General features: G+C 45.4%; 2 protein-coding genes and 1 pseudogene across 3 annotated transcripts; 2 read left to right on the plus strand and 1 right to left on the minus strand.

The window, feature by feature from the left end:
- The first annotated feature begins 1,649 nt into the window (after positions 1–1,649).
- Positions 1,650–13,823, plus strand: LOC311139902 (tripartite motif-containing protein 16-like protein; annotated as a pseudogene). Its single transcript has 6 exons — positions 1,650–2,288; positions 4,284–4,379; positions 4,675–4,894; positions 6,734–6,905; positions 8,811–8,900; positions 13,198–13,823. The product of its transcript is annotated as a tripartite motif-containing protein 16-like protein (transcript).
- Positions 13,824–14,456: 633 nt separating this feature from the next.
- On the minus strand, positions 14,457–15,893 carry LOC311145194 (protein amnionless-like; the record flags this gene model as incomplete). Its single annotated transcript, XM_084181406.1, has 1 exon — positions 14,457–15,893. The coding sequence occupies one exon, from the start codon at positions 15,891–15,893 to the stop codon at positions 14,457–14,459; it is 1,437 nt and encodes a 478-aa protein (XP_084037532.1).
- Positions 15,894–16,639: 746 nt separating this feature from the next.
- On the plus strand, positions 16,640–25,184 carry LOC311146550 (Golgi apparatus membrane protein TVP23 homolog B-like). Its single transcript, XM_084183068.1, has 7 exons — positions 16,640–16,699; positions 17,117–17,202; positions 17,598–17,742; positions 18,002–18,091; positions 21,634–21,759; positions 24,222–24,350; positions 24,568–25,184. The coding sequence occupies exons 1-7, from the start codon at positions 16,688–16,690 to the stop codon at positions 24,589–24,591; spliced, it is 612 nt and encodes a 203-aa protein (XP_084039194.1). The 5' UTR covers positions 16,640–16,687; the 3' UTR covers positions 24,592–25,184.
- The last annotated feature ends 416 nt before the right edge of the window (positions 25,185–25,600 follow it).

Genomic DNA, 25,600 nt, shown 5'->3' on the forward strand with positions numbered 1-25,600 from the left:
AACATGAGCTTGGATTTTTGGTCATAACCGATCATTGTACATTACTTCACAGACATTCCCATTCAGTTCCGTAATTCTATTTCTATGCCTGACTTACTCTCATTGTTTTACAATGGCTCTATATCCAGACAATCTACTTCCTGTTTACATTTCCTGTTTATATGGAATCTAGCCTAGTCTGGATCTAAACTGAATTGTTCCATTTCAACAAAAGTGAAACGGAGCAAATTAGTTTGGATTCAGGCTAAACCTAGCCCCTCTCCGAGCTGCATTTGTATATGAAAGACAAATGGGTGTTAGAGAGATTTCCAAAATGTCCAGTTCAGTCTCTCATTACATTATTGTAAGATAAGTTGGAGTATGGTTAGAAAGAGTCGCAGGAAGTTAGGGTACGGCGGGAAAATAAAATTGTCTAGAAACATCCCTTCTCTTTAATCAGAATGGAACACTAGGTCAGGCCTGGTCACTGTGGTTCCTTGAGTTCTTTAACTTTGCATTACATTAGTGTTACAGTATCTCCAGACATTGGATGACTCTTCTGTGATCATGTCAACCACAATAGCATCTGAAAAACCTTGTATCTCAATGTATTTCAGTTTGTTATTTGTTCTCGTTCATCAACTGTGAATATATGAAAACTTTACTGTATGACCAGTCATTCCAAAACACCTTGTGATGACTCCTGAAAAGTTAACTTTTCAGAGATACAGGTTTCTACAGGATGCTGACATTCCAGTTTTCACAGATTACACTGCAGAAGACGGTCAGCTGACCCAGATCATCTGTGTTGATACAACATAATTTTTTTCCTACGAAATGCTATTATTACATAATAGCTTTGGAATTGCCACGTCTGGGATGTCCTATGAGGGAGTGTGGCTGTACAGTTACGATTTCATGATTCATAATAATAATAATAATAATAATAATTTGGTTGGTGATTTTACTGTATTTGTCCTGTTAAAACAGAGATCTCCACATTCCTTGCCCTCAGTACCCACTTCCCCCTTCTCTCCACTCAAACCGACATAGCCTTCCCTGAACCCAACTGAATGAGGGAGGAGAGAGTGAGAAAAGGAGAGAGAAAGAAAGAGAGAGAAGGGAGGGAGGAGTGTAACAAGAGGAGGCTCCTGCTGCCGCCGCTAACTCACACGGATAAAGTTATTAAGGCGTGGTCCTCAGTTCTGTTCTTGTCTTTTCACTGATTTATCTTGAGTTAGGGAGCTGGACAGAGAGTTAGAGAGGAGAGACTTACAGAGAGACAGACAGACAGACAGACATAGGGTGTGAGAGTTAGGGCAAGAGACGGTGAGACTCCATGAGAGAGAGAGAGAAACAGACAGAGAGCGAGAAAGTATGTTTGAGAGAGATAGAGAGCGATAGAGAGAGAGAGCGACTTACTGAGCGAGAGAATAGGAATTAAAAGAGTAGTGAGGCCTGTATAGGATGTCATGATAGACTAACACGTAGACCTGTCAGCCCAGCTCCATGGTGAGGAAAGATCTGCACCGTCTGCCTGTTCAGACCCAGAGACCTAGACAGAGGCACAGTGGTCACACCCTGCAGCCTGAAGTAGAAAGGAGAGAGTGAGGGAGGTATCTTGGCACACCAGCCTCACACAGGACATCCACAGAGTAGAGAAAGAGAACATGGAGACCCTCATCATCAAGAATGAAGAGAATACAGAAGAGAGTCATCCCACAACTGGAAGCCAAGATGTCACCACATCCATGATAAACGTGTGGGGCCTGAACCTAAACCAGAACCAGGAACAAGGGGACCCAACAAGAATGCACGATAAACCAGGGGAGAACACCCAGCCTCAGAACCAGGAACAAGGGGACCCAACAAGAACAGACGATAAGCCAAGGGAGAACACCTAGCCTCAGAACCAGGAACAAGGGGACCCAACAAGAACAGGCGATAAGCCAAGGGAGAACACCCAGACCCAGACAGTCTCTAGCGGGTTTACTGTCACCCCAGAGGATGTGCTGTGTGACTCCTGCATCGAGATCCCGTGCCGGGCCCAGAAGTCCTGCCTCACCTGCCTGGTGTCGTACTGCGAGGCCCACCTCAGACCCCACCTGGAGAACCAGAGGTTCCAGAACCACCGACTGGTGGAGCCCTTACAGGACATCGAATGTCTCACCTGCGAGGAGCACCGGCTACCACTTGAACTATACTGCCTGACGGACGGCTGTGGTGTGTGTGTGTGCTGCGAGTGTGAGGGACAGGGGCATCTGGGGCACAGTACTGTATCTGTAGAGGAGGCTCGAAGACAGATCGAGGTATTGGTAACATTTATATTATACCAGTGGAGGCTGGTGGAGGGAGAAATGGGGAGGACTGGATTCTTTGTAATGGCTGAGCCCGTCCTCCCCTTTCTCCCTCCACCAGCCTCCACTGATATATACAGACACACAACACACTTACATTTCACAGATGGTGGTTGATAACTGTACAAGCGCTCTCTTTTTTGTTTGGCATGGACATGTTGTTTTGGGTCATTCCACGAAAAGAGTGCCCTTTGATATTTTAAGTAGAAATTGTGCACCAATAATGAATTTTAAAAGCCTGTTATATTAAATGAAGTGCCCTTTAATATAGACCACATGGAGAATTCAATAAATCTTTAATATGAATATAATCTTGGTTACCCAGAAGTGAAATTCTCGCAAAAGTTGAATCACATGAATCTGTCCACAAGAGATGAATATGAATAAAGACTTGCTAAAGTGCCAGAATTCAACATTTTGACGTCCCTCCTTGCACCCGCTGTGACTTCTGGGAAGATTTGAACTCACTTAACCCCAACATTTCTCCAAGTTTTCACCACCATTGTAAAGCCGTAGTAATTTTGTTGCTTTAACAAAGTCATGTCTGAAGATTATTATTTATTTCATGTGATTAGCGATTCATTTACGCCTGTCCCTCATTTTAAGGTCAACCCTGTTACGTGAGCTGAACTCTCGATTCAATATGGTGAAACTATTCATAAAAAAATTAAAATACATTCAAAAGAAACATTGAACATCTAGTAGTCAAATCATAGTGTAAATGCAAGTGAGCCGGTTCTATTCTTTTGGTCATTTTCTGGTGTGTTGTGGTGGAAAGCTGAGTGGGTCTAGCATAACACGTCAACCCTGATACCCATAGATAGAGCTAGAAATGTTTTAACATTCAATTGGCCCAGTGTCGTCCGGGTTTGGCCGGTGTAGGCCGTCATTGTAAATAAGAATTTGTTCTTAACTGACATGCCTAGTTAAATAAAGGTAAACAAATTAATAAAACATTGTCACTCCCTGTTGCACACAACAAGCTTCCATTCCACCTGTCATAAGGGGATTTATGGCTGATTCAAGATGAAATCGTCAACCCTGTTACGGTCAGCTCTGTTATCTTATTTGGCACTTAAAGCTGAAATCAGCAGTTGAAACAATAACAAAGCGTTTCCCCGCCCCTGTTTTGGTACAAAGCTGAAGGATGGGCCTGGAGAAATATAACCACTCAAATTCATAGACAGAGCTATGGATGCAAGGACTGACCATCCATGATATCAAAATGATAGTTTTAACCATGTTTTGAGGCTAAATAGTGTGTATTTACATTTACTTTGTTCACAAACATTGGAGTAAAACAAGCTTATATTTTGGGTTCTGATGGGGTATGACAGTTGAACTAAGCTCATTAAACATTTATAAGTTATATTCTTCAGAATCAATGGGTACATATAATTAAGTTGAAAAATGGCTGTAGCAACTGTAGATTGCCCCTTTAACCGGCATTTCCTATAGTCCTTTTTTTTATTGAACCTCGTTTTTTATTAAATTGAACATGTGCTCTTTATGACAGAATGTTAAAGTTAGGTAAAATAAAACTTATTTTTTTTACCAAGTTACACTTCTCAAAAGGCACCGGGTTGGTGGAACGACCCCCATGTTGTTGTTTCCTCTTTTTAGTGTCAGTATTGTCTAGTGATCCAGGAGTCTCCAGGCAAATTAGTTTTTATCACATCATTAGTTTATCACAAGACTTCAGTATGTTTCTCTGTGATAAGAAACCTTCTGTGTGACGTGATACGTACAGCCTGCCCATTGTGTTTCAAGCTGGTCCAATAGGTTGCCCTCTCTCAAAGCTAGTAAATAAAGCAAATGCATTTCCCATGGGCTATGCTGGTAACCTTCTGGCATTGGTCCCAACACATGGTACTCTTTAAGAAACAGACCCCTGAATGTGTGTGTGTGTGTGTGCTTGCATGCGTGGGTGCGTATGATTGTCTATAGACAGAGCTGCAGAAGAAACAAGGGGAGATTATGAAGACCGTCTCAGTCGCGGAGAATGCCATTGGCAAGCTACAGAGCAACACTTAATCCATAGAGGTACGCCACTGAAATGTCATTTGTCACTACACCCGTATTGTACTTTCACCATTGCCTCTGACCTTAATGAACCTTAAACACACAGCTGATACAACTAAGTACCTCCTCCTCTCCTCTTTTTTTAAGTCGGTCACACATTCTCTCCCCTCATTCCCCTATTGCTCATTTATCACTTATAACATCGTCACTGATCTTAATGAACCTTGAAACACACAGCTGATACAAACTGACAAAGTACTTCTCCTTTCCTCCTCTTTCTCTTTATCACAACTTCTCTCCATCTTTCTCTCCCCGGAGCTCTGTGGCAGGGGTACGTGCTGTGATGGAGCAGCAGTTCTCCCTGCTGCAGGGGGGGCGTGGAAGAGGCCCGGAGGGGGGCCACAGAGGTTCTGGAGGGGGAGCAGAGGCAGGCGCTCAGCCAGACCCACCTGGAGCAGAAGAGCCTAGAGCTGAAGAAGACCCTGGCCAGAGTGGAAAGACTCTTCAGGAACAAGACGGACGTGGACTTCCTGCAGGTGAGAGACTGGGGCTCCCGGGTGAAGCTTCCCATTTTAATTTTTTTATTTTTTACATTTTACTCATTTAGCAGACGCTCTTATCCAGAGCGACTTACAGTTAGTGAGTGCATACATATATATATTTTTTCATTCTGGCACCCTGTGGGAATCGAACCCACAACCCTGCCGTTGCAAACGCCATGCTCTACCAACTGAGCTACACAGACCTAGGATCAGTTTCCCCTCCTCCAAACCTAACCTTAACCATTAGTGGGAAAAATGCTGAAAAATGCTAAACTGACCCATGATCGTCATATAGGCCGGGGCAACTTAACCTGCACCAGAGAGGGTTGGGTTTAATTCCATTTCAATTCAGTCAATTCAGGAAGCAAACTGAAATTCATAGAAAAGCACTGAGGAAAATGAATTGACTAAATTTAAATTGAATTCACTCCAAACGCTGGTGAGAGTGTCACACAAATGAAACAGAACGCATGCAGCTAGTGTTATTGCTGAAAAGGAAAATATCAACCTGCTGCCTTCAAGTCTCCTGTGTCTTGATACTGTGAGATGTATTTAATTTATTTTTACATTATATGTACATGTATTCTATTGGTTGATGGTATATACTGCATTCAATAATTGTTGACTCAAGACATTTCAGCTTTTCATTTTTAATTAATTTGTAAAAAGTTTGAAAAACATAATTCCACTTTGACATTATGGGGTATTGTGTGTAGGCCAGTGACAAAAAACCTAAATTGAATCCATTTTAAATTCAGGCTGTAACACAACACAATGTGGAAAAAGTCAAGGGGCGCAAATACTTTCTGAAGGCACTGTATATTTACATGTATTCTATTGGTTTATGGTATATACTGCATCATACTGCGGTCTTTGGAAGTGCCTGACTGCTCATTTGACTCATTCTGAACCCTATCCAGAGAGGACTACTGTATGAACCCATTTTAATTTAATTTAAATATTTTTTTAATATGCCATTTAGCAGACGCTTTTATCCAAAGCGACTTACAGTCATGCGTGCATACATTATTTTATTTTTTTGTGTACGTGCGGTCCCGGGGATCGAACCCACTACCTTGGCGTTACAAGCGCCGTGCTCTACGAGCTGAGCTACAGAGGACCATTTCCCTCTTACCCTTTGCCTCAGCTTTCCCCTATGATCTGTTAAATATTGTCTCGGTCAGTAATTTTGACTCGTCAATGTTTATTGTGGCTGTCAGTGTGTTGACAGTGTCGACAGTGTTAGGGAAGTGACAGGACAAGTGCCAAGGAAATCCAAGTACTGGGCCCTGGTGGGAAGAGCTATAGGAGGATGCAGAACGGGCTCATTGTAATGTCTGGAATGGAATTAATGGAACGGAGTCAAACATGGTTTCCATATGTTTGATGTGTTTGATACCTTCCATTGATTCCATTCCAGCCATTAGAATGAGCCCGTTCTGCTATAGCTCCTCCCACCAGCCTCCACTGCTTACCATAGACACTTCATTTAGATCTTAAAAGGATTTGATAGGTATAAACAGTATAGCCAAGAACCTACCAAGTCTATTCAAGGGAAAGCAATACTACCATATTGCTTTTATCTATCTGAAATGTCTAGGGGGTAGAGGCTGGGGGTTATTTCTGGACGGGGCCCTATTGTGCATCCCAAATGGCACCCTATTTCCCATATAGTGTACTACTTTATAGTACACTACTTTGCATGCTGTGATGGAGCAGCAGTAAAAGTAGTGCACTATAAAGGGGATAGGGTGTCATTTGGGAATCATGCATAGTTTTCTTAGTAGTGTGAGTGACAGAATTGTGAGTGGCTCCTCCTGCTGGTGAATGTAGGAATACTCAGAGTGGAAGACGGGGGCAGTGGATGTCTGTCTGCCTGGGGTCTACATTGGCCTCACAGATCGCCTGGCCTCCTTCAGCTGCCTGCTCACTGAGTCCACCCAGGAACTGTGTGACCAGCTCAAGGCTACCTACAGGGACAAACTGAAGGACATCTGCAAGACTGGTGATGAGTGTACACATTTTAACCAGGGCCGTGTTCATCAGGCACCAAACAGAACAAAACTATAGAAGCTTGGAAAAACTGCTCATTTTCGTTTTATTTTTACATTTGCCGTTTCGTGACATAATGAAAACGACCCAGGTTGTTATTGTAAAAGAGAATATGCTCCCAATGCCTTGGCTAAATCAAAGTTAAATACAGTGAGGGAAAAAAGTATTTGATCCCCTGCTGATTTTGTACGTTTGCCCACTGACAAAGACATGATCAGTCTATAATTTTAATGGTAGGTTTATTTGAACAGTGAGAGACAGAATAACAACAAAAAAATCCAGAAAAACGCATGTCAAAAATGTTATAAATTGATTTGCATTTTAATGAGGGAAATAAGTATTTGACCCCTCTGCAAAACATGACTTAGTACTTGGTGGCAAAACCCTTGTTGGCAATCACAGAGGTCAGACGTTTCTTGTAGTTGGCCACCAGGTTTGCACACATCTCAGGAGGGATTTTGTCCCACTCCTCTTTGCAGATCTTCTCCAAGTCATTAAGGTTTCGAGGCTGACGTTTGGCAACTCGAACCTTCAGCTCCCTCCACAGATTTTCTATGGGATTAAGGTCTGGAGACTGGCTAGGCCACTCCAGGACCTTAATGTGCTTCTTCTTGAGCCACTCCTTTGTTGCCTTGGCCGTGTGTTTTGGGTCATTTTCATGCTGGAATACCCATCAACGACCCATTTTCAATGCCCTGGCTGAGGGAAGGAGGTTCTCACCCAAGATTTGACGGTACATGGCCCCGTCCATCGTCCCTTTGATGCGGTGGAGTTGTCCTGTCCCCTTAGCAGAAAAACACCCCCAAAGCATAATGTTTCCACCTCCATGTTTGATGGTGGGGATGGTGTTCTTGGGGTCATAGGCAGCATTCCTCCTCCAAACACGGCGAGTTGAGTTGATGCCAAAGATCTCGATTTTGGTCTCATCTGACCACAACACTTTTACCCAGTTCTCCTCTGAATCATTCAGATGTTCATTGGCAAACTTCAGACAGCCCTGTATATGTGCTTTCTTGAGCAGGGGGACCTTGCTGGCGCTGCAGGATTTCAGTCCTTCACGGCGGAGTGTGTTACCAATTGTTTTCTTGGTGACTATGGTCCCAGCTGCCTTGTGATTATTGACAAGATCCTCCCGTGTAGTTCTGGGCTGATTCCTCACCGTTCTCATGATCATTGCAACTCCATGAGGTGAGATCTTGCATGGAGCCCCAGGCCGAGGGAGATTGACAGTCTTTTGTGTTTCTTCTATTTGCGAATAATCGCACCAACTGTTGTCACCTTCTCACCAAGCTGCTTGGCGATGGTCTTGTAGCCCATTCCAGCCTTGTGTAGGTCTACAATCTTGTCCCTGACATCCTTGGAGAGCTCTTTGGTCTTGGCCATGGTGGAGAGTTTGGAATCTGATTGATTGATTGCTTCTGTGGACAGGTGTCTTTTATACAGGTAACAAAATGAGATTAGGAGCACTCCCTTTAAGAGTGTGCTCCTAATCTCAGCTCGTTACCTGTTTAAAAGACAACTGGGAGCCAGAAATCTTTCTGATTGAGAGGGGGTCAAATACTTATTTCCCTCATTAAAATGCAAATAAATTTATAACATTTTTGACAAATGCATTTTTCTGGATGTTTTTGTTGTTATTCTGTCTCTCACTGTTCAAATAAACCTACCATTAAAATGATAGACTGATCATTTCTTTGTCAGTGGGCAAAAGTACAAAATCAGCAGGGGATCAAATACTTTTTTCCCTAACTGTAACTGTTGAATGAATATCCATAGTCTTCCCAATGCATTGTATCATAAAGAGTTCTCTGTGTATTAGCTGGAGGATAACTCCCATTTCTCCTACACTGACCTACAGAGAAACTGGGCATTATAATCATGGTCCATCCCAAGATGTCAAAGTCTTTTTCACTGCCTGAGCCTGAGACGCGAGATGACTTCCTCAAACGTAAGATGTCTTTTTTATTGCATTAGCAACAATTTGAAATTTGATTTGCATAGCCAGTGCTCTTCACAATGAGCTAACCCTTTTGAGAAATAGCCTGACTTGGTGTAACCCAGTCCTTCTCAAATAGTGGGGCGCGGAGCGATGCCGGGGGGAGCGTGCCCCCCTGGGGGGGCTCGGAGCGATGCCGGGGTGGGGGGCGCGTGTGACCCCGGGGAACATGCTTTTTTTATGCCGCAGGGAGTAGGGTTTTTTTGCACGGAACAAGAGCACACAGCACAGAGCAGGAGATATGAAGTGCAGATAACAAACCCTTAAGAGACACCATGGAAAAATATTTAACAGGGATGAAAAGAAAGGCGGAGAGAGACGGAGATGAGACAAACGTAAGTCTCCCGAAAGCTAAGACAAGGAAATATGACGAAGCGTATGTAGCGCTTGGCTTCACTGCGACTACGGTGGGAGACGAGGAAAGACCGGTATGTTTACTGTGTCTAAAAATGTTGGCAGCGGACAGCATGAAGCCAAATAAATTAAGGCGTCACTTAAAGACATTACACCCCAATCACGCTGATACACCCCAATCACCAGACCACTAAAAACAAGAGTCTTCTCTGCTATCTGTGAGGAGATGGGAGCTGAACATGAAGCTGTGCTGTTTCACAGTGAAGCAAGGTGGCTGTCACGAGGAAAAGTCTTGTCCCGAGTTTTTGAGCTCAGAGAGCAGATAAGAATGTTTTCGGAGCAGGAGCACAAGTATGACCTCGCAGAAAAATTTAGTGATGAGAACTTCCTGGCAAAACTGGCCTACCTGAGTGACATATTTGGAAAGCTAAATGAACTAAATCTACAGCTTCAAGGGAAAGATAAACACCTCAGGTCACAGACAAGATCAGCTCTTTCACTCGAACGTGTCACGATCGTCGTAGGAGTGAGTAGACCAAGGCGCAGCGTGTGAAACAAACATGACTTTAATTAGTTAAAGTATACCAAACAAAACACGACTCGTGAAGTCCACGGTAAACAAATACCGACACGGAACAAAAACCCACAAACTCAAAGTGAAACACAGACAGTTAAATATGGCTCCCAATCAGAGACAACCAGCAAACAGCTGACACTCGTTGCCTCTGATTGGGAGTCACTCAGACCAACCTAGAAATAAACACAACAGAACTACCAACATAGAAATAAACACATAGAATGAACACACCCTGGCTCAACATAATGAGTCCCAGAGCCAGGGTGTGACAGTACCCCCCCCTAAAGGCGCGGACTGCGACCGCGCCTCAACTACACAAAACAGGGGAGGGCTGGGCGGGCATACCTCCTCGGCGGCGGTTCTGGCTCCGGCCTTGACCACCACCCTCCAATACCCCCCCCATAGTGCCCCTGGTCCAGTCTGTCGACTCGCACCCCTGGCTTGGTGCGTGGAGGAGGAACGGGCCTTACCAGGCTGACTTCTCGCACCCCTGGCTTAGTGCGAGTGGCAGGAACAGGCCGGACCGGGCTGGCGACGCGCACCGTAGGTTTGGTGCGAGTGGCAGGAACAGGCCGGGTCGGGCTGGCGACGCGCACCGTAGGTTTGGTGCGAGTGGCAGGAACAGGCCGGGTCGGGCTGGCGACGCGCACCGTAGACTTGGTGCGGGTGGCAGGAACAGGCCGGGTCGGGCTGGCGACGCGCACCGTAGACTTGGTGCGGGTGGCAGGAACAGGCCGGACCGGGCTGGCGACGCGCACCGTAGGTTTAGTGCGTGGAACAGGGACAGGCCGGGCTGGGCTGTCGACGCACACCGTAGGCTTGGTGCGTGGAGCAGGGACAGGCCGGGCTGGGCTGTCGACGCACACCGTAGGCTTGGTGCAGGTGGCAGGAACAGGCCGGGCTGGGCTGTCGACGCACACCGTAGGCTTGGTGCGTGGAGCAGGGACAGGCCGGACCGGGCTGGCGACGCACACCGTAGGCTTGGTGCGTGGAGCAGGGACAGGCCGGGCTGGGCTGTCGACGCACACCGTAGGCTTGGTGCGGGTGGCAGGAACAGGCCGGGCTGGGCTGTCGACGCACACCGTAGGCTTGGTGCGTGGAGCAGGGACAGGCCGGACCGGGCTGGCGACGCACACCGTAGGCTTGGTGCGTGGAACAGGGACAGGCCGGACTGGGCTGGCGACGCACACCGTAGGCTTGGTGCGTGGAGCAGGGACAGGCCGAACCGGGCTGTGGAGACGGATAGGAGGCCTGGAGTGAATAGCGGCCACCACCCGTCCTGGCTGAATGCCTACCCTCACACACTCTGTGTGAGGCATCCGCACAGGACGTACAGGGCGGTGTACCCCTGGCCTGGTGGCCTTCTGGATCCGCCCCCTTTTCTCCTCCGTCATCCCTGTCGTCCATGCCGTGTGCCCCCCCCTAAAAATTTTCTGGGGTTGCCTCACGACCGTCCGACGACGACCCTGATCACGCCGTAGCTCCTCTCTACGGCGCGCCTCCACCGTCTCACTCCATGGCCGGTGATCCATCCCGGCCAGGATTTCCTCCCAGGTCCAAGATCTGCTCCCACGTCCAGGCTGCCTGCTCCTGGACACGCTGCTTGGTCTTGGTATGGTGGGTTTTTCTGTCACGATCGTCGTAGGAGTGAGTAGACCAAGGCGCAGCGTGTGAAACAAACATGACTTTAATTAGTTAAAGTATACCAAACAAAACACGACTCGTGAAGTCCACGGTAAACAAATACCGACACGGAACAAAAACCCACAAACCCAAAGTGAAACACAGACAGTTAAATATGGCTCCCAATCAGAGACAACCAGCAAACAGCTGACACTCGTTGCCTCTGATTGGGAGTCACTCAGACCAACCTAGAAATAAACACAACAGAACTACCAACATAGAAATAAACACATAGAATGAACACACCCTGGCTCAACATAATGAGTCCCAGAGCCAGGGTGTGACAGAACGCTTGCAATGTGGGACAGGCGACTTGATGAAGGAAATACTGATTCATTCGAGAACCTGCATGAATTTGTTGACACTACTGACTATGATGCCACCTCAGTGATTCCATATATTAAGGAGCATATTTCATCACTGAAGTACTTCCCTGAAAACAGTTCCCAATATGACTGGGTGAGAGATCCTTTCAATGCACCAGCTCCAAATGGTTTCAGCTCTGCAGAGGAGGACCAGTTCATTGATATGACGTCTGACTCCACATTGAGACTGAGGTTCACATCACAGACACTGAGTGAATTCTGGCTGAGTGTAGAGAGGCAGTATCCACTCTTAGGGCAGAGGGCCATGGGCATTCTTCTTCCTTTTGCAACATCTTATCTTTGTGAGATTGGCTTCTCTGCTGTTGCTGCACTGAAGACCAAGTACAGGTCCCAGCTAAACATTGAGCAGGAGCTGAGAGTTGCAGTATCATGCTTGGCCCCGTGTAGCTCAGTTGGTAGAGCATGGCGCTTGCAACGCCAGGGTTGTGGGTTTGTTTCCCACGGGGGGCCAGTATGAAAATGTATGCACCCACTAACTGTAAGTCGCTCTGGATAAGAGCGTCTGCTAAATGACTAAAATGTAAAATGTAAATGTAATGCTTCAAACCCCGCTTCGAAAAGCTGTGCACTGCAAAATGTGCTCATTGTAGCCATTAATCCTGACTTCCTCATTTAAATAAAAAAATCAGCACAAATTATTTTATTCATTTTTGTTTTATAGGTCAAAGTGTTTCATATATTGTGCTCCTGAGTTAATGTTGCTGATCAATTTGAATGTATTATTATTTATTGATTATATTTAATTTTGTTTTTCAGTATCAAATGGTCCAAAAAAAATTACAGTTTAAATAAGGTTTGAATTTTTTATTTTATTTCAGGCAAATTGATGAACTTTAAGTATTTTCTGTTACAGACTAAAAACAATGTTAATAAAGTTATTTGTTGTAAGTTGATCTATATTACTTTTATTTTAATTTTTTTGTTTTCTTTAATGTTAATAAGGATACAATGTTATGCAGAGGTGTACTTATAACAATTTTATAGACAAATGATACTATTTACAGTCACGGCGGAGAGTTGGGGGGCGCGAAATGTTTACTTCTTCCTAGGGGGGGGGCGTAACAGAAAACAATTGAGAAGCACTGGTGTAACCTTTCACATGTATTATAGCGACTTAGATAACCTTTGAATAAGCATGTATTTGTATTGGTATAAGTTTGTATTGTCCCTGCATGTGTCCTATGCTGGCGACAAATCCAATGAATAAGGATGAATAAAGTTTATTCAATTCAATGTGTCTACTTGGCAGATGCCAGCAGTCTGACCTTTGATCCAGACACTGTTCACAAGTTCCTGAGACTAACCGAAGACAACAGGAAGGTGACCAACACCACGCCCTGGCAGCACAGCTACCCAGACACGCCCGAACGCTTCGAGTACTGGCGCCAGGTGATGACCTCAGAGAGCCTCTACCTGGGCCGACACTACTTTGAGACAGAGCTGAGCGGGGAGGGCGTGCACGTGGGACTCACCTACAAGAGCATCGACCGGAAAGGCGTGGAGAGTGGCAGCTGCATCACAGGAAATGACTTCTCATGGAGCCTCGGAAGGGAGGGGCGGAGCTTTTCCACTTGGCATGCTGATATGGAGTCGGTCGTGGAAGCCACAAGTGTGTTCACAAGGATTGCAGTCTACATTGACTTTGACTCAGGCTCATTAGCTTTCTATGGTGTGACTGACGCCGCTATGACACTCCTCTACAGGTACAAGGCTGAGTTCATGGAGCCCTTGTATCCTACTGTCTGGCTCTCAAAGAAGGACAATGTGGTGTTATTGGTCGGCCCTAAGGACCCCCCACTAATGAAGAGCTCAACTCTGCCTGCCACCCCCATTACTCTCATAGCAACATCCGCTCCTGTCACTCCGGAATCATAATACTTTGACTGCAGTAGTGTAGTTAGGTTAGAGAGGCGGACCAGTCCACATTTCTGTTTCCCACAAATACAATAAAGTATCTATTATATTCATAAGCAGTTGCCTGAAGTGACTGATACCGTACTAATTTAACAGGACACAGCATCAAGTATCACAAGACAGCAAACATAGACTTCACAGGGGGTGTCTGCTCTCATGTAGTGGTGATATAGAACAAAACATATTGTGTTGGTATGACACTGAGGGATTGAGTAATAACTTTTTAACTGCTCATTTTATTGGAACTGGTTAGCAAGTGACTGACTTACTAACTGCTGTGATTGGTCTTTCATTGTCAATAAAAAGTACATTACGTGTTCACATACTATGTTTATTTGACATTGTGCTGAGTACATTTTTGTGTCCATGGTCAATCCAATGTAAATCATATTAACAATGTGACAAAGCTTTTGTAAAATCTTTTCAGAATCGATTTACAAATATGAATTGCTTGACTTTTTTAAATACCTAATACTTAATAGGAATTTAAGCATGAAACATATTCTTTATACATTTCAGATACATTACAACACGTAATAAATTATTCTCATAAGAATGGGCACGTAATATTGGCAGATACCATGACACAAAGTCTCAGGCAGTGAAATCGATTGAGGTCTCGTTCTCATCATACGCAGGGTTAACAAAATGCACACCTGACTGCGTCAGGGAGATAGAGTTGGCAGCTTCACTCCCATAGATACCTGGTACTTCGGGCATCATGGTGGGCTTGTCGAAGATAGGGTTTTCAAAGCCGTGGTCTGTGAAGTCTCCGATATCCTCCTGACTTCTCTTCAAGCTGCTCAGAGAAGGGATGGAGATTGTGGGCATGGTTGGCATTTTTACGACGCCTCTGCGGAAGAGGACAGCCAGGAGGGGAAGACCAACAACTACTATCAGGACCCCGAACACGGCTCCCACCACCACTGCTGTGTTGCCACCTGCCCTGTCACCACTGGTGGCCCCAGAGGAGGCCTGGAACTCAGCCCCGGTTATGCCCAGGTTTGAGCCTTGGGCTTGGACGTCCTTCAGTATGTCCCGAGCCAGGGCCTCTGCCACCGCACCAGACTCACCATCCAGGAGCACGATCTGGATCTCGGCGGCAGCCGCAGGTGGGATCACACCGAGGAAATACTGGGATTTGAGCACCTTGGACATGCCTAGCTGGATGGACTGGTACGAGGGCAGACCAAGGAAGAGGTGCTGCAGTCGATTCCAGTAAGACTCCAGGTTGAAGCCTGAGGAATACTGGACGGTGACGATGGCGCCGCACACGTCGCAGCAGTGTCCCGTGGGGTACAGTGGCTTCTTACAGCTCATAGGAGTACATGTCACGGTGCCGCAGATCCTTTCGTGATTCGCAGAGTTCCCACAGACACAGCCAGAGGCGTCATCGCAGCCAGAAACCCCGACGCTGGGGGACGAGGTGCCGTGGAACTGCAGCCGACCAGAGAGCGATCTGAGATACTGGGTAAACTCCGAGCTGCTGCTGAACTTCTTCCCCAGCACGGACACACTCTGGACGGGGACGCTGAACTGGTTGGAGGTGGTGTCCACGCGGAACGAGGAGCCGGCGCGGAACAACACGTCGTTGTACTGGCATGGCACGCTCTCCTCGTGTACCGAGAACAGGAAGCGACCTTTCTCCAGGTCGTCTAAAGATGCCGCCGCCTGCCACAGCGCCGGGTCGAACCACTGCAGAGACTCTGCATCTTTGAACTGGGCGGTGACGCCCGCCCCGCAACCGGGGTCCCCTCCGTTACTGACCGTGAAGCCTCCCCCCGAGGGAAGGATGAACTCCCCGTCCACTGGTAGCCGCATCTCCTGGACAGAGTGGACCGTCTCCACGTACACAGACACTTTCCTCTGAGCCGAGAACTGCACTATGTCGTTGCCGCAGGGCATGGACCCTTTGTCCAAGTTGGTCTTATTTTCATAGTTAGTGTCGGGTATCCACTGCTTGTACAGGGCGTCAGCTGCCCCGAACAGACAGAGACCGAGGAGAAGAAACACGGCTGGTGTTTTTGGCATCCTGAATGCTTGTGACAGAAGTGGTTGGACTTCGGGGTGACCTTTGTCTCTGACAGTGTGACTGTCACATGAGGGAGTGAATGCACAGGTTCCCAGATTATGAAGTTGATGAGCTCTGGTAGACACTCATCTTTACCGCCTGGTCACCAGCTTGGTCAAAGATTAACTGTTGCTGCAGCCGCAGCAATAATGCCCCAAAATAACAGTGTAGATGTCTCTATGAAAGAAAAAGTGATTTGATTCAGGCCTACAGCTTTACATAACCTTTATGCCTAAAAACGTTAAATACCTCACTCATTGCTTCAAGACACACCCACCAAACAGGAGCAAACCTTTAGATACAGTCATTGGCTTAAACATACTTCAAAGTCTGTTCAAGAACGTTTTGCAGAAACGTGTCGTTCAGTACAAACCGTTCTGCAACGTAGCAAACGTTCAAGCGAATTGAACGCACCTGTGATTTAAGGGTCGGTGTGGCCGCTATACATATCGGTGGCGGATTCCCTTACTTGGAGGTGAGACGCTTTGCAGATGATCAAGGTGGGTGTGAAATGAAACCATTCAAAATGAATTACCTGAAAATTATCAGCCAAATCACCAAGCAGTAAATTATGTTCAAGTTGAGGTAAAGATATCGCCAGTAATATTTTTTATAAATTAACCTATACAATTTTTGATATCACATTTCACATCACATTGTAATCAGGCAACTTATTTAGCCACACATGAGTGGGGTCCTTCACACAAGCATGTTTGTTGTTTACCTACACGTCATCCGGAAGTGAGTGTCAAAGATGATGAGACTGGTGAGATCTTCATATTTTCAAACAAATAAGTTGTTTTATATATTTAATTATTGATGACACTATGCCTGGTAACGCTTTACTGTTCAAGTTGCTCTCGTGGCGTTTTTCGTAGCTAACGATAGGCTCACAGAAGTTGGGCAACACAAAGTTAGCTAACTAGCTAACAGCTAGCTAGCTTGCTAACTTACTGCACTTTTGTTCTTTTAGCTAGCTAGCTAGCTACGTTTTATGCAATTACTTTAATAGATACAACTTTGTAAGGTTTTAAACCGAACTATTTAGCTAGAATACACAAATTACCCCAAAGCCATCTAGTTAGTGTCACTCACTATCATGTCAGTTAGTTAGATGTACAGTAGTAGCTATCTAGCCTCATAAAAATGAGCCTTGCTTGACAGCTCATTTCTTACTTGAAAGGATTCACAGGAGGCAGATGCTCCACTCTTTGGTGACGACGATGATGATGCCCCCACCGCCGTCAGACAGAAGAAATCAGAAATCAAGTCAGTTTTGGAAGTTGATTCACTATTGATGAGGAGTAACAGAACAAACTGATATGTTCATTTCAACCCGTATCAGCTATTCTGATCTACAAGAGAGGTTGTTTTGCTGTAAATGTGAACTCTTCCTCGTGTGTGTGTGTGTGTGTGTGTGTGTGTGTGTGTGTGTGTGTGTGTGTGTGTGTGTGTGTGTGTGTGTGTGTGTGTGTGTTCAAAACCTGCTCTTGTTGTTTGTGGTCCTCTGTAGCTCAGCTGGTAGAGCACGGCGCTTGAAACGCCAAGGTAGTGGGTTCGATCCCCGGGACCACCCATACACAAAAATGTATGCACGCATGACTGTAAGTCGCTTTGGATAAAAGCGTCTGCTAAATGGCATATTATTATTATTATTGTTTTAGGCATCCCCTGGCCACGTTCTTCCACCTCTTCTTCCGCACCAGTGCCATCCTAGTCTACCTACTGTGTGAAATCCTGAGCAGTAGTTTCATCGTCTGCATGGTCACCATCATCCTTCTCCTTTCATGTGACTTCTGGACAGTCAAGGTGGGTTGTCACAGTTTGATGTGGTACAACTTAATTAGGCTATACCCTTTTCACACTAACATGCTGGCTGGATATTTCCTTTTCACATTGTCCTTTCCAGCATGTTTCCAGCAACTATGTTGGATGTGTAACCAGGCCAGACTAGCCCAGCACAGCTCGACGGAGTAGTGTGAAAAGGGTAAAAGTTGCCTTTAGTTTTTTATTCTGTGTGTGTTTATAGGTCCAGTTGGTGAGTAATCCTATTGTGTTTCTTTCTCAGAATGTGTCTGGCAGGTTGATGGTGGGCCTCAGGTGGTGGAACCAGGTGGATGAGGATGGACAGAGTCACTGGGTGTTTGAGTCCAGACCAGTACGGTTGCACTATAGTTCATGACTGGAGTTGTAGTTGTGCCTGTCTATTAGATTAGTTTAGTTTAGTTTTAGTTGATTCATTCGCACACAAAGACAAGTGAAAAACAAACAGTGCAGATAAACAAGGTAAAAAGGTGTGCAGGTGAGGTTGGAAATCCAAGAGGGCTTATATGAAAATCACACACAAAAAAAGATATATATAGATATATATACACATACACAGTGAGGGGAAAAAAGTATTTGATCCCCTGCTGATTTTGTACGTTTGCCCACTGACAAAGAAATGATCAGTCTATAATTTTAATGGTAGGTTTATTTGAACAGTGAGAGACAGAATAACAACAACAAAAATCCAGAAAAATGCATGTAAAAAATGTTATAAATTGATTTGCATTTTAATGAGGGAAATAAGTATTTGACCCCCTCTCAATCAGAAAGATTTCTGGCTCCCAAGTGTCTTTTATACAGGTGATGAGCTGAGATTAGGAGCACACTCTTAAAGGGAGTGCTCCTAATCTCAGTTTGTTACCTGTATAAAATACACCTGTCCACAGAAGCAATCAATAAATCAGATTCCAAACTCTCCACCATGGCCAAGACCAAAGAGCTCTCCAAGGATGTCAGGGACAAGATTGTAGACCTACACAAGGCTGGAATGGGCTACAAGACCATCGCCAAGCAGCTTGGTGAGAAGGTGACAACAGTTGGTGCGATTATTCGCAAATGGAAGAAACACAAAATAACTGTCAATCTCCCTCGGCCTGGGGCTCCATGCAAGATCTCACCTCGTGGAGTTGCAACATTTCATGAGAACGGTGAGGAATCAGCCCATAACTACACGGGAGGATCTTGTCAATGATCTCAAGGCAGCTGGGACCATAGTCACCAAGAAAACAATTGGTAACACACTATGCCGTGAAGGACTGAAATCCTGCAGCGCCCGCAAGGTCCCCCTGCTCAAGAAAGCACAGGCCCGTCTGAAGTTTGCCAATGAACATCTGAATGATTCAGAGGAGAACTGGGTGAAAGTGTTGTGGTCAGATGAGACCAAAATTGAGCTCTTTGGCATCAACTCAACTCGCCGTGTTTGGAGGAGGAGGAATGCTGCCTATGACCCCAAGAACACCATCCCCACCGTCAAACATGGAGGTGGAAACATTATGCTTTGGGGGGGGGGGGGTTTCTGCTAAGGGGACAGGACAACTTCACCACATCAAAGGGACGATGGACGGGCCATGTACCGTCAAATCTTGGGTGAGAACCTCCTTCCCTCAGCCAGGGCATTAAAAATGGGTCGTGGATGGGTATTCCAGCATGACAATGACCGAAAACACACAGCCAAGGCAACAAAGGAGTGGCTCAAGACGAAGCACATTAAGGTCCTGGAGTGGCCTAGCCAGTCTCCAGACCTTAATCCCATAGAAAATCTGTGGAGGGAGCTGAAGGTTCGAGTTGCCAAACGTCAGCCTCAACCTTAATGACTTGGAAAAGATCTGCAAAGAGGAGTGGGACAAAATCCCTCCGGAGATGTGTGCAAACCTGGTGGCCAACTACAAGAAACGTCTGACCTCTGTGATTGCCAACAAGGGTTTTGCTACCAAGTACTGAGTCATGTTTTGCAGAGGGGTCAAATACTTATTTCCCTCATTTAAAATGCAAATCAATTTATAACATTTTTGACATGTTTTTCTGGATTTTTTGTTGTTGTTATTCTGTCTCTCACTGTTCAAATAAACCTACCATTAAAATTATAGACTGATCATGTCTTTGTCAGTGGGCAAACGTATAAAATCAGCAGGGAGTCAAATACTTTTTTCCCTCACTGTATATATATATATACACTGCTCAAAAAAATAAAGGGAACACTTAAACAACACATCCTAGATCTGAATGAATGAAATAATCTTATTAAATACTTTTTTTCTTTACATAGTTGAATGTGCTGACAACAAAATCACACAAATTATAAATGGAAATCAAATGTATCAACCCATGGAGGTCTGGATTTGGAGTCACCCTCAAAATTAAAGTGGAAAACCACACTACAGGCTGATCCAACTTTGATGTAATGTCCTTAAAACAAGTCAAAATGAGGCTCAGGAGTGTGTGTGGCCTCCACGTGCCTGTATGACCTCCCTACAACGCCTGGGCATGCTCCTGATGAGGTGGCGGATGGTCTCCTGAGGGATCTCCTCCCAGACCTGGACTAAAGCATCACCCAACTCCTGGACAGTCTGTGGTGCAATGTGGCGTTGGTGGATGGAGCGTGAAATTATGTCCCAGATGTGCTCAATTGGATTCAGGTCTGGGGAACGGGCGGGCCAGTCCATAGCATCAATGCCTTCCTCTTGCAGGAACTGCTGACACACTCCAGCCACATGAGGTCTAGCATTGTCTTGCATTAGGAGGAACCCAGGGCCAACCGCACCAGCATATGGTCTCACAAGGGGTCTGAGGATCTCATCTCGGTACCTAATGGCAGTCAGGCTACCTCTGGCGAGCACATGGAGGGCTGTGCGGCCCCCCAAAGAAATGCCACCCCACACCATGACTGACCCACCGTCAAACCGGTCATGCTGGAGGATGTTGCAGGCAGCAGAACGTTCTCCACGGCGTCTCCAGACTCTGTCACATCTGTCACATGTGCTCAGTGTGAACCTGCTTTCATCTGTGAAGAGCACAGGGCGCCAGTGGCGAATTTGCCAATCTTGGTGTTCTCTGGCAAATGCCAAATGTCCTGCACGGTGTTGGGCTGTAAGCACAACCCCCACCTGTGGACGTCGGGCCCTCATACCACCCTCATGGAGTCTGTTTCTGACCATTTGAGCAGACACATGCACATTTGTGGCCTGCTGGAGGTCATTTTGCAGGGCTCTGGCAGTGCTCCTCCTGCTCCTCCTTGCACAAAGGCAGAGGTAGCAGTCCTGCTGCTGGGTTGTTGCCCTCCTACGGCCTCCTCCACGTCTCCTGATGTACTGGCCTGTCTCCTGGTAGCGCCTCCATACTCTGGACACTACGCTGACAGACACAGCAAACCTTCTTGCCACAGCTCGCATTGATGTGCCATCCTGGATGAGCTGCACTACCTGAGCCACTTGTGTGGGTTGTAGACTCCGTCTCATGCTACCACTAGAGTGAAAGCACCGGCAGCATTCAAAAGTGACCAAAACATCAGCCAGGAAGCATAGGAACTGAGAAGTGGTCTGTGGTCACCACCTGCAGAACCACTTCTTTATTGGGGGTGTCTTGCTAATTGCCTATAATTTCCACCTGTTGTCTATTCCATTTGCACAACAGCATGTGAAATGTATTGTCAATCAGTGTTGCTTCCTAAGTGGACAGTTTGATTTCACAGAAGTGTGATTGACTTGGAGTTATATTGTGTTGTTTAAGTGTTCCCTTTATTTTTTTGAGCAGTGTATTATATATATATCAGATTGTTCAATTAAACAAAGCACAAAGTCTATGACTCAAAGAATTGCAACAACTAAGACATCTGTAGAACATAAACATGTGCTTATTTTTCCCCTCTCTCTGTAGGCAACCAGTAGAAAAGTTCCGACCAACTCTGAATCACGGATCTTCTGGCTGGGTCTGATTGTGTGTCCCGTCCTCTGGGGCATCTTTGTGTTCAGTACTCTCTTCTCCTTCAAGTTTAAGTGGCTGGTGGGTTCAGTGCCTTTCCTTCCTCCATTTGAATTTAGACATCTCTAATTTCCAACTGCATAATTTATATTTCAAACCTAGTATGAAACTAGCTATATGATTTGACCTTAAACAGACACATGCATTGTTTGGGTTCTCAAAGAAACATATCGCATTAGCATCTAACAGCCCCCGCGATATGCAACTTTTCAGGGAAGTCAGGAACCAATATACACAATCAGTTAGGAAGGCAAAGGCTAGCTTTTTCAAACAGAAATGTGCATCCTGTAGCACTAACTCCAAAATGTTTTGGGACACTGTAAAGTCCATGGAGAATAAGAGCACCTCCCAGCTACCCACTGCACTGAGGCTAGGAAACACTGTCACCACCGATAATCGAGAATTTCAATAAGCATTTTGCTACGGCTGGCCATGCTTTCCACCTGGCTACCCCTACCCCAGCCACCAGCTCTGCACCCTCCATTGCAACTTGCCCATGCCCCCCCCCCCGCTTCTCCTTCACCCAAATTCAGATAGCTGATGTCCTGAAAGAGCTGCTTAATCTGGACCCCTATAAATCAGCTGGGCTAGACAATCTGGACCCTTTCTTTCTAAAATTAGCTGCCGAAATTGTCGCAACCCCTATTACTAGCCTGATCAACCTCTCTTTCGTATCGTCTGAGATCCCCAGAGATTGGAAAGCTGCCGCGGTCATCCCCCTCTTCAAAGGGGGTGACACTCTAGATCCAAACTGTTACAGACCTATATCCATCCTGCCCTGCCTTTCGAAAGTATTTGAAAGCCAAGTTAACAAACAGATCACCGACCATTTCGAATCCCACCGTACCTTCTCCGCTATGCAATCTGGTTTCCGAGCTGGTCATGGGTGCACCTCAGCCACGCTCAAGGTCCTAAACGATATAATAACCGCGATCGATAAAAGACAGTACTGTGCAGCCGTCTTCATCGACCTGGCCAAGGCTTTTGACTCTATCGATCACTGCATTCTTATTGGCAGACTAAATAGCCTTGGTTTCTCAAATGACTGCCTCGCCTGGTTCACCAACTACTTCTTAGATAGCGTTCAATGTGTCAAATCGGAGGGCCTGTTGTCTGGACCTCTGGCAGTCTCTATTGGGGGGCCACAGGGTTCAATTCTCGGGCCGACTCTATTCTCTGTGTATATCAATGATGTTGCTCTTGCTGCTGGTGACGCTCGGATCCACCTCTACGCAGACGACACCATTTTGTATACATCTGGCCCTTCATTGGACACTGTGTTAACAAACCTCCAAACGAGCTTCAATGCCATACAACACTCCTTCCGTGGCCTCCAACTGCTCTTAAATGCTAGTAAAACTAAATGCACGCTCTTCAATCGAACGCTGCTTGCGCCCGCCCGCCCGACTATTATCACTACTCTCGGCGGGTCTGACTTAGAATATGTGGACAACTACAAATACCTAGGTGTCTGGTTAGACCGTAAACTCTCCTTCTAGACTCACATTAAGCATCTCCAATCCAAAGTTAAATCTAGAATCGGCTTCCTATTTTCCAACAAAGCCTCCTTCACTCATGCTGCTAAACATGCCCTCGTAAAACTGACTATCCTACCGATCCTTGACTTCGGCGATGTCATTTACAAAATAGCTTCCAACACTCTACTCAGCAAATTGGATGTAGTCTATCACAGTGCCATCCGTTTTGTCACCAAAGCCCCATATACTACCCACCACTGTGACCTGTACGCTCTCGTTGGTTGGCCCTCACTACATATTCGTCGCCAAACCCACTGGCTCCAGGTCATCTATAAATCACTTCTAGGCAAATCCCCGCTTTATCTTAGATCATTGGTCACCATAGCAACACCCACCCGTAGTATGCGCTCCAGCATGTATATCTCACTGGTCATCCCCAAAGCCAACACCTCCTTTGGCCGCCATTCCTTCCAGTTCTCTGCTGCAAATGACTGGAACGAACTGCAAAAATCTCTGAAGCTGGAGACACTTATCTCCCTTACTATATTTAAGCATCAGTTGTCAGACCAGCTTACCGATCACTGCACCTGTACACAGCCCATCTGTAATTAGCCCACCCAACTACCTCATCCCCATGTTGTTATTTACATTGTTATTTATTTTGCTCATTTGCACCCCAGTATCTCTATTTGCACATCATCTTCTGCACGTCTATCACTCCAGTGTTAATACTAAATTGTAATTATTTTGCACTATGGCCTATTTATTGCCTTACCTCCATAACGTACTACATTTGCACACACTGTATATAGATTTTCTATTGTGTTATTGACTGTATGTTTTGTTTATTCCATATGTAACTCTGTTGTTTTTATTGCACTGCTTTGCTTTATCTTGGCCAGGTCGCAGTTGTAAATGAGAACTTGTTCTCAACTGGCTTACCTGGTTAAATAAAGGTACAAAAAATCACAACGCATTGCATTTCTATGTCATGTCCTCTTGCAGGCAGTGGTGATCATGGGTGTGGCCTTGCAGTGGGCCAACCTGTACGGATATGTGCGATGCAAAGTAGGCGGGAAGACCAACTTGAGGAGCATGGCAACCAACTACCTTGGCAACCAGTTCTTCAAACAGGTATATAGTTCTCATATGAAAACAGATCATATTAGACATTTCAGCTCATAGGTAGCAATTTGGAGGATAATAAACATCTAATTTTTCATTTTGACTACAATTGTATTTCCCATTTGAGATTGGGTTCAGTTGCAACATGGACTATTTTGTCTGTGATAATATAGTGATATGATAGTTCTGCCATCTAAACCTTCATATGTTTGTGTTCTTTTTATAGGCAATGGCCAAACAGGGACCCTAGAGGTGGACGTGCAGAGAGAAGAAACATTAGCATTGCTGCTAATGTCATATTTTATGTTATCAAGAGGATCTTGCCTTGCTTTAACTGAGGCATAGGCTACTGTTATTTTTCTTAATTCCTGTTGAGCAGGTGGAAGGCATCTCTCTATTCTGAGGGCACAGGGTTGTTTCCTACAGAGTCCTACAAACTGTGTAGTTTCAAACTAAGATACTACTAGGTTTCTTTGTATGTTGGTTTAATTTGTTTTCCTGCTAAATATTCAAACACAGCCTTGTTAATGATTGAAAACTGCTGATTGTAATATGATACTTTTGTAAATATTATATTTACATTACATTTATGGGTGAATTAAGAAAAAAAAACGTTTCAAGTGAGTTGTTTTAATATCAGGCAAAGAAAATACACAGTGGACACTGAATGCAGCCAAGCCAATGGAATTCCTCCTTGGAAGTTTGGTGCGAAGAGGCTCAAGCCACGTGACCAACCGTCAACAAACCAACCCTTTCATCTGTGGTTCAGTTGGCTAACTAATTTACTTGGCGGGGGTGAACAGTCTTACAAATGCTTGACAATAAAATAGTGAAGTTATACCTAATAAGATAAGGGAATTGTTAACAGAATGACTGCGACAGAAGAAACATATTTGTGGAGAGAGAAGCTTGTGGAGAAGATCAAACAAGTAGGCTAGTTGCAGTAGCTAGCGTTAGCAATTCAATTTAACATCAATAAGCTAGGACTGACGTTAGCAGCTGTTGCTTTTTGCTAGTAACAAGCCTGGATTAGGGTGTCATTCAGACCACAAAATGGCTAGTGAACACTTCACACTTCTGTCCTAATATTATATGACATTGCTAGATAGAGTAGTAGACTTACTGTTAACATTTTGATTATTTGAGAAGTCACTGTAGCCTCTTTAAATGGGACAATATTAGTAGCTTTAGGAAGAGCTAGCCAAGTTAGCTTAAGCCAGTCCTTCTCAAATTTTGGGGCGCTTTTGGGGCGCTTGGCT

This window comes from Coregonus lavaretus, assembly GCF_964263955.1.
Source record: "Coregonus lavaretus genome assembly, chromosome: 2".
Taxonomy (NCBI): Eukaryota; Metazoa; Chordata; class Actinopteri; order Salmoniformes; family Salmonidae; genus Coregonus; species Coregonus lavaretus.

What these genes read in the sequence shown, in the direction of transcription:
- LOC311146550 (XM_084183068.1), top strand. An exon ending in CAGAAGAAATCAGAAATCAA is followed by an intron (nt 17,203 to 17,597) that starts GTCAGTTTTGGA and finishes TTATTGTTTTAG; the next exon opens with GCATCCCCTGGCCACGTTCT. An exon ending in GGGTGTTTGAGTCCAGACCA is followed by an intron (nt 18,092 to 21,633) that starts GTACGGTTGCAC and finishes CTCTCTCTGTAG; the next exon opens with GCAACCAGTAGAAAAGTTCC.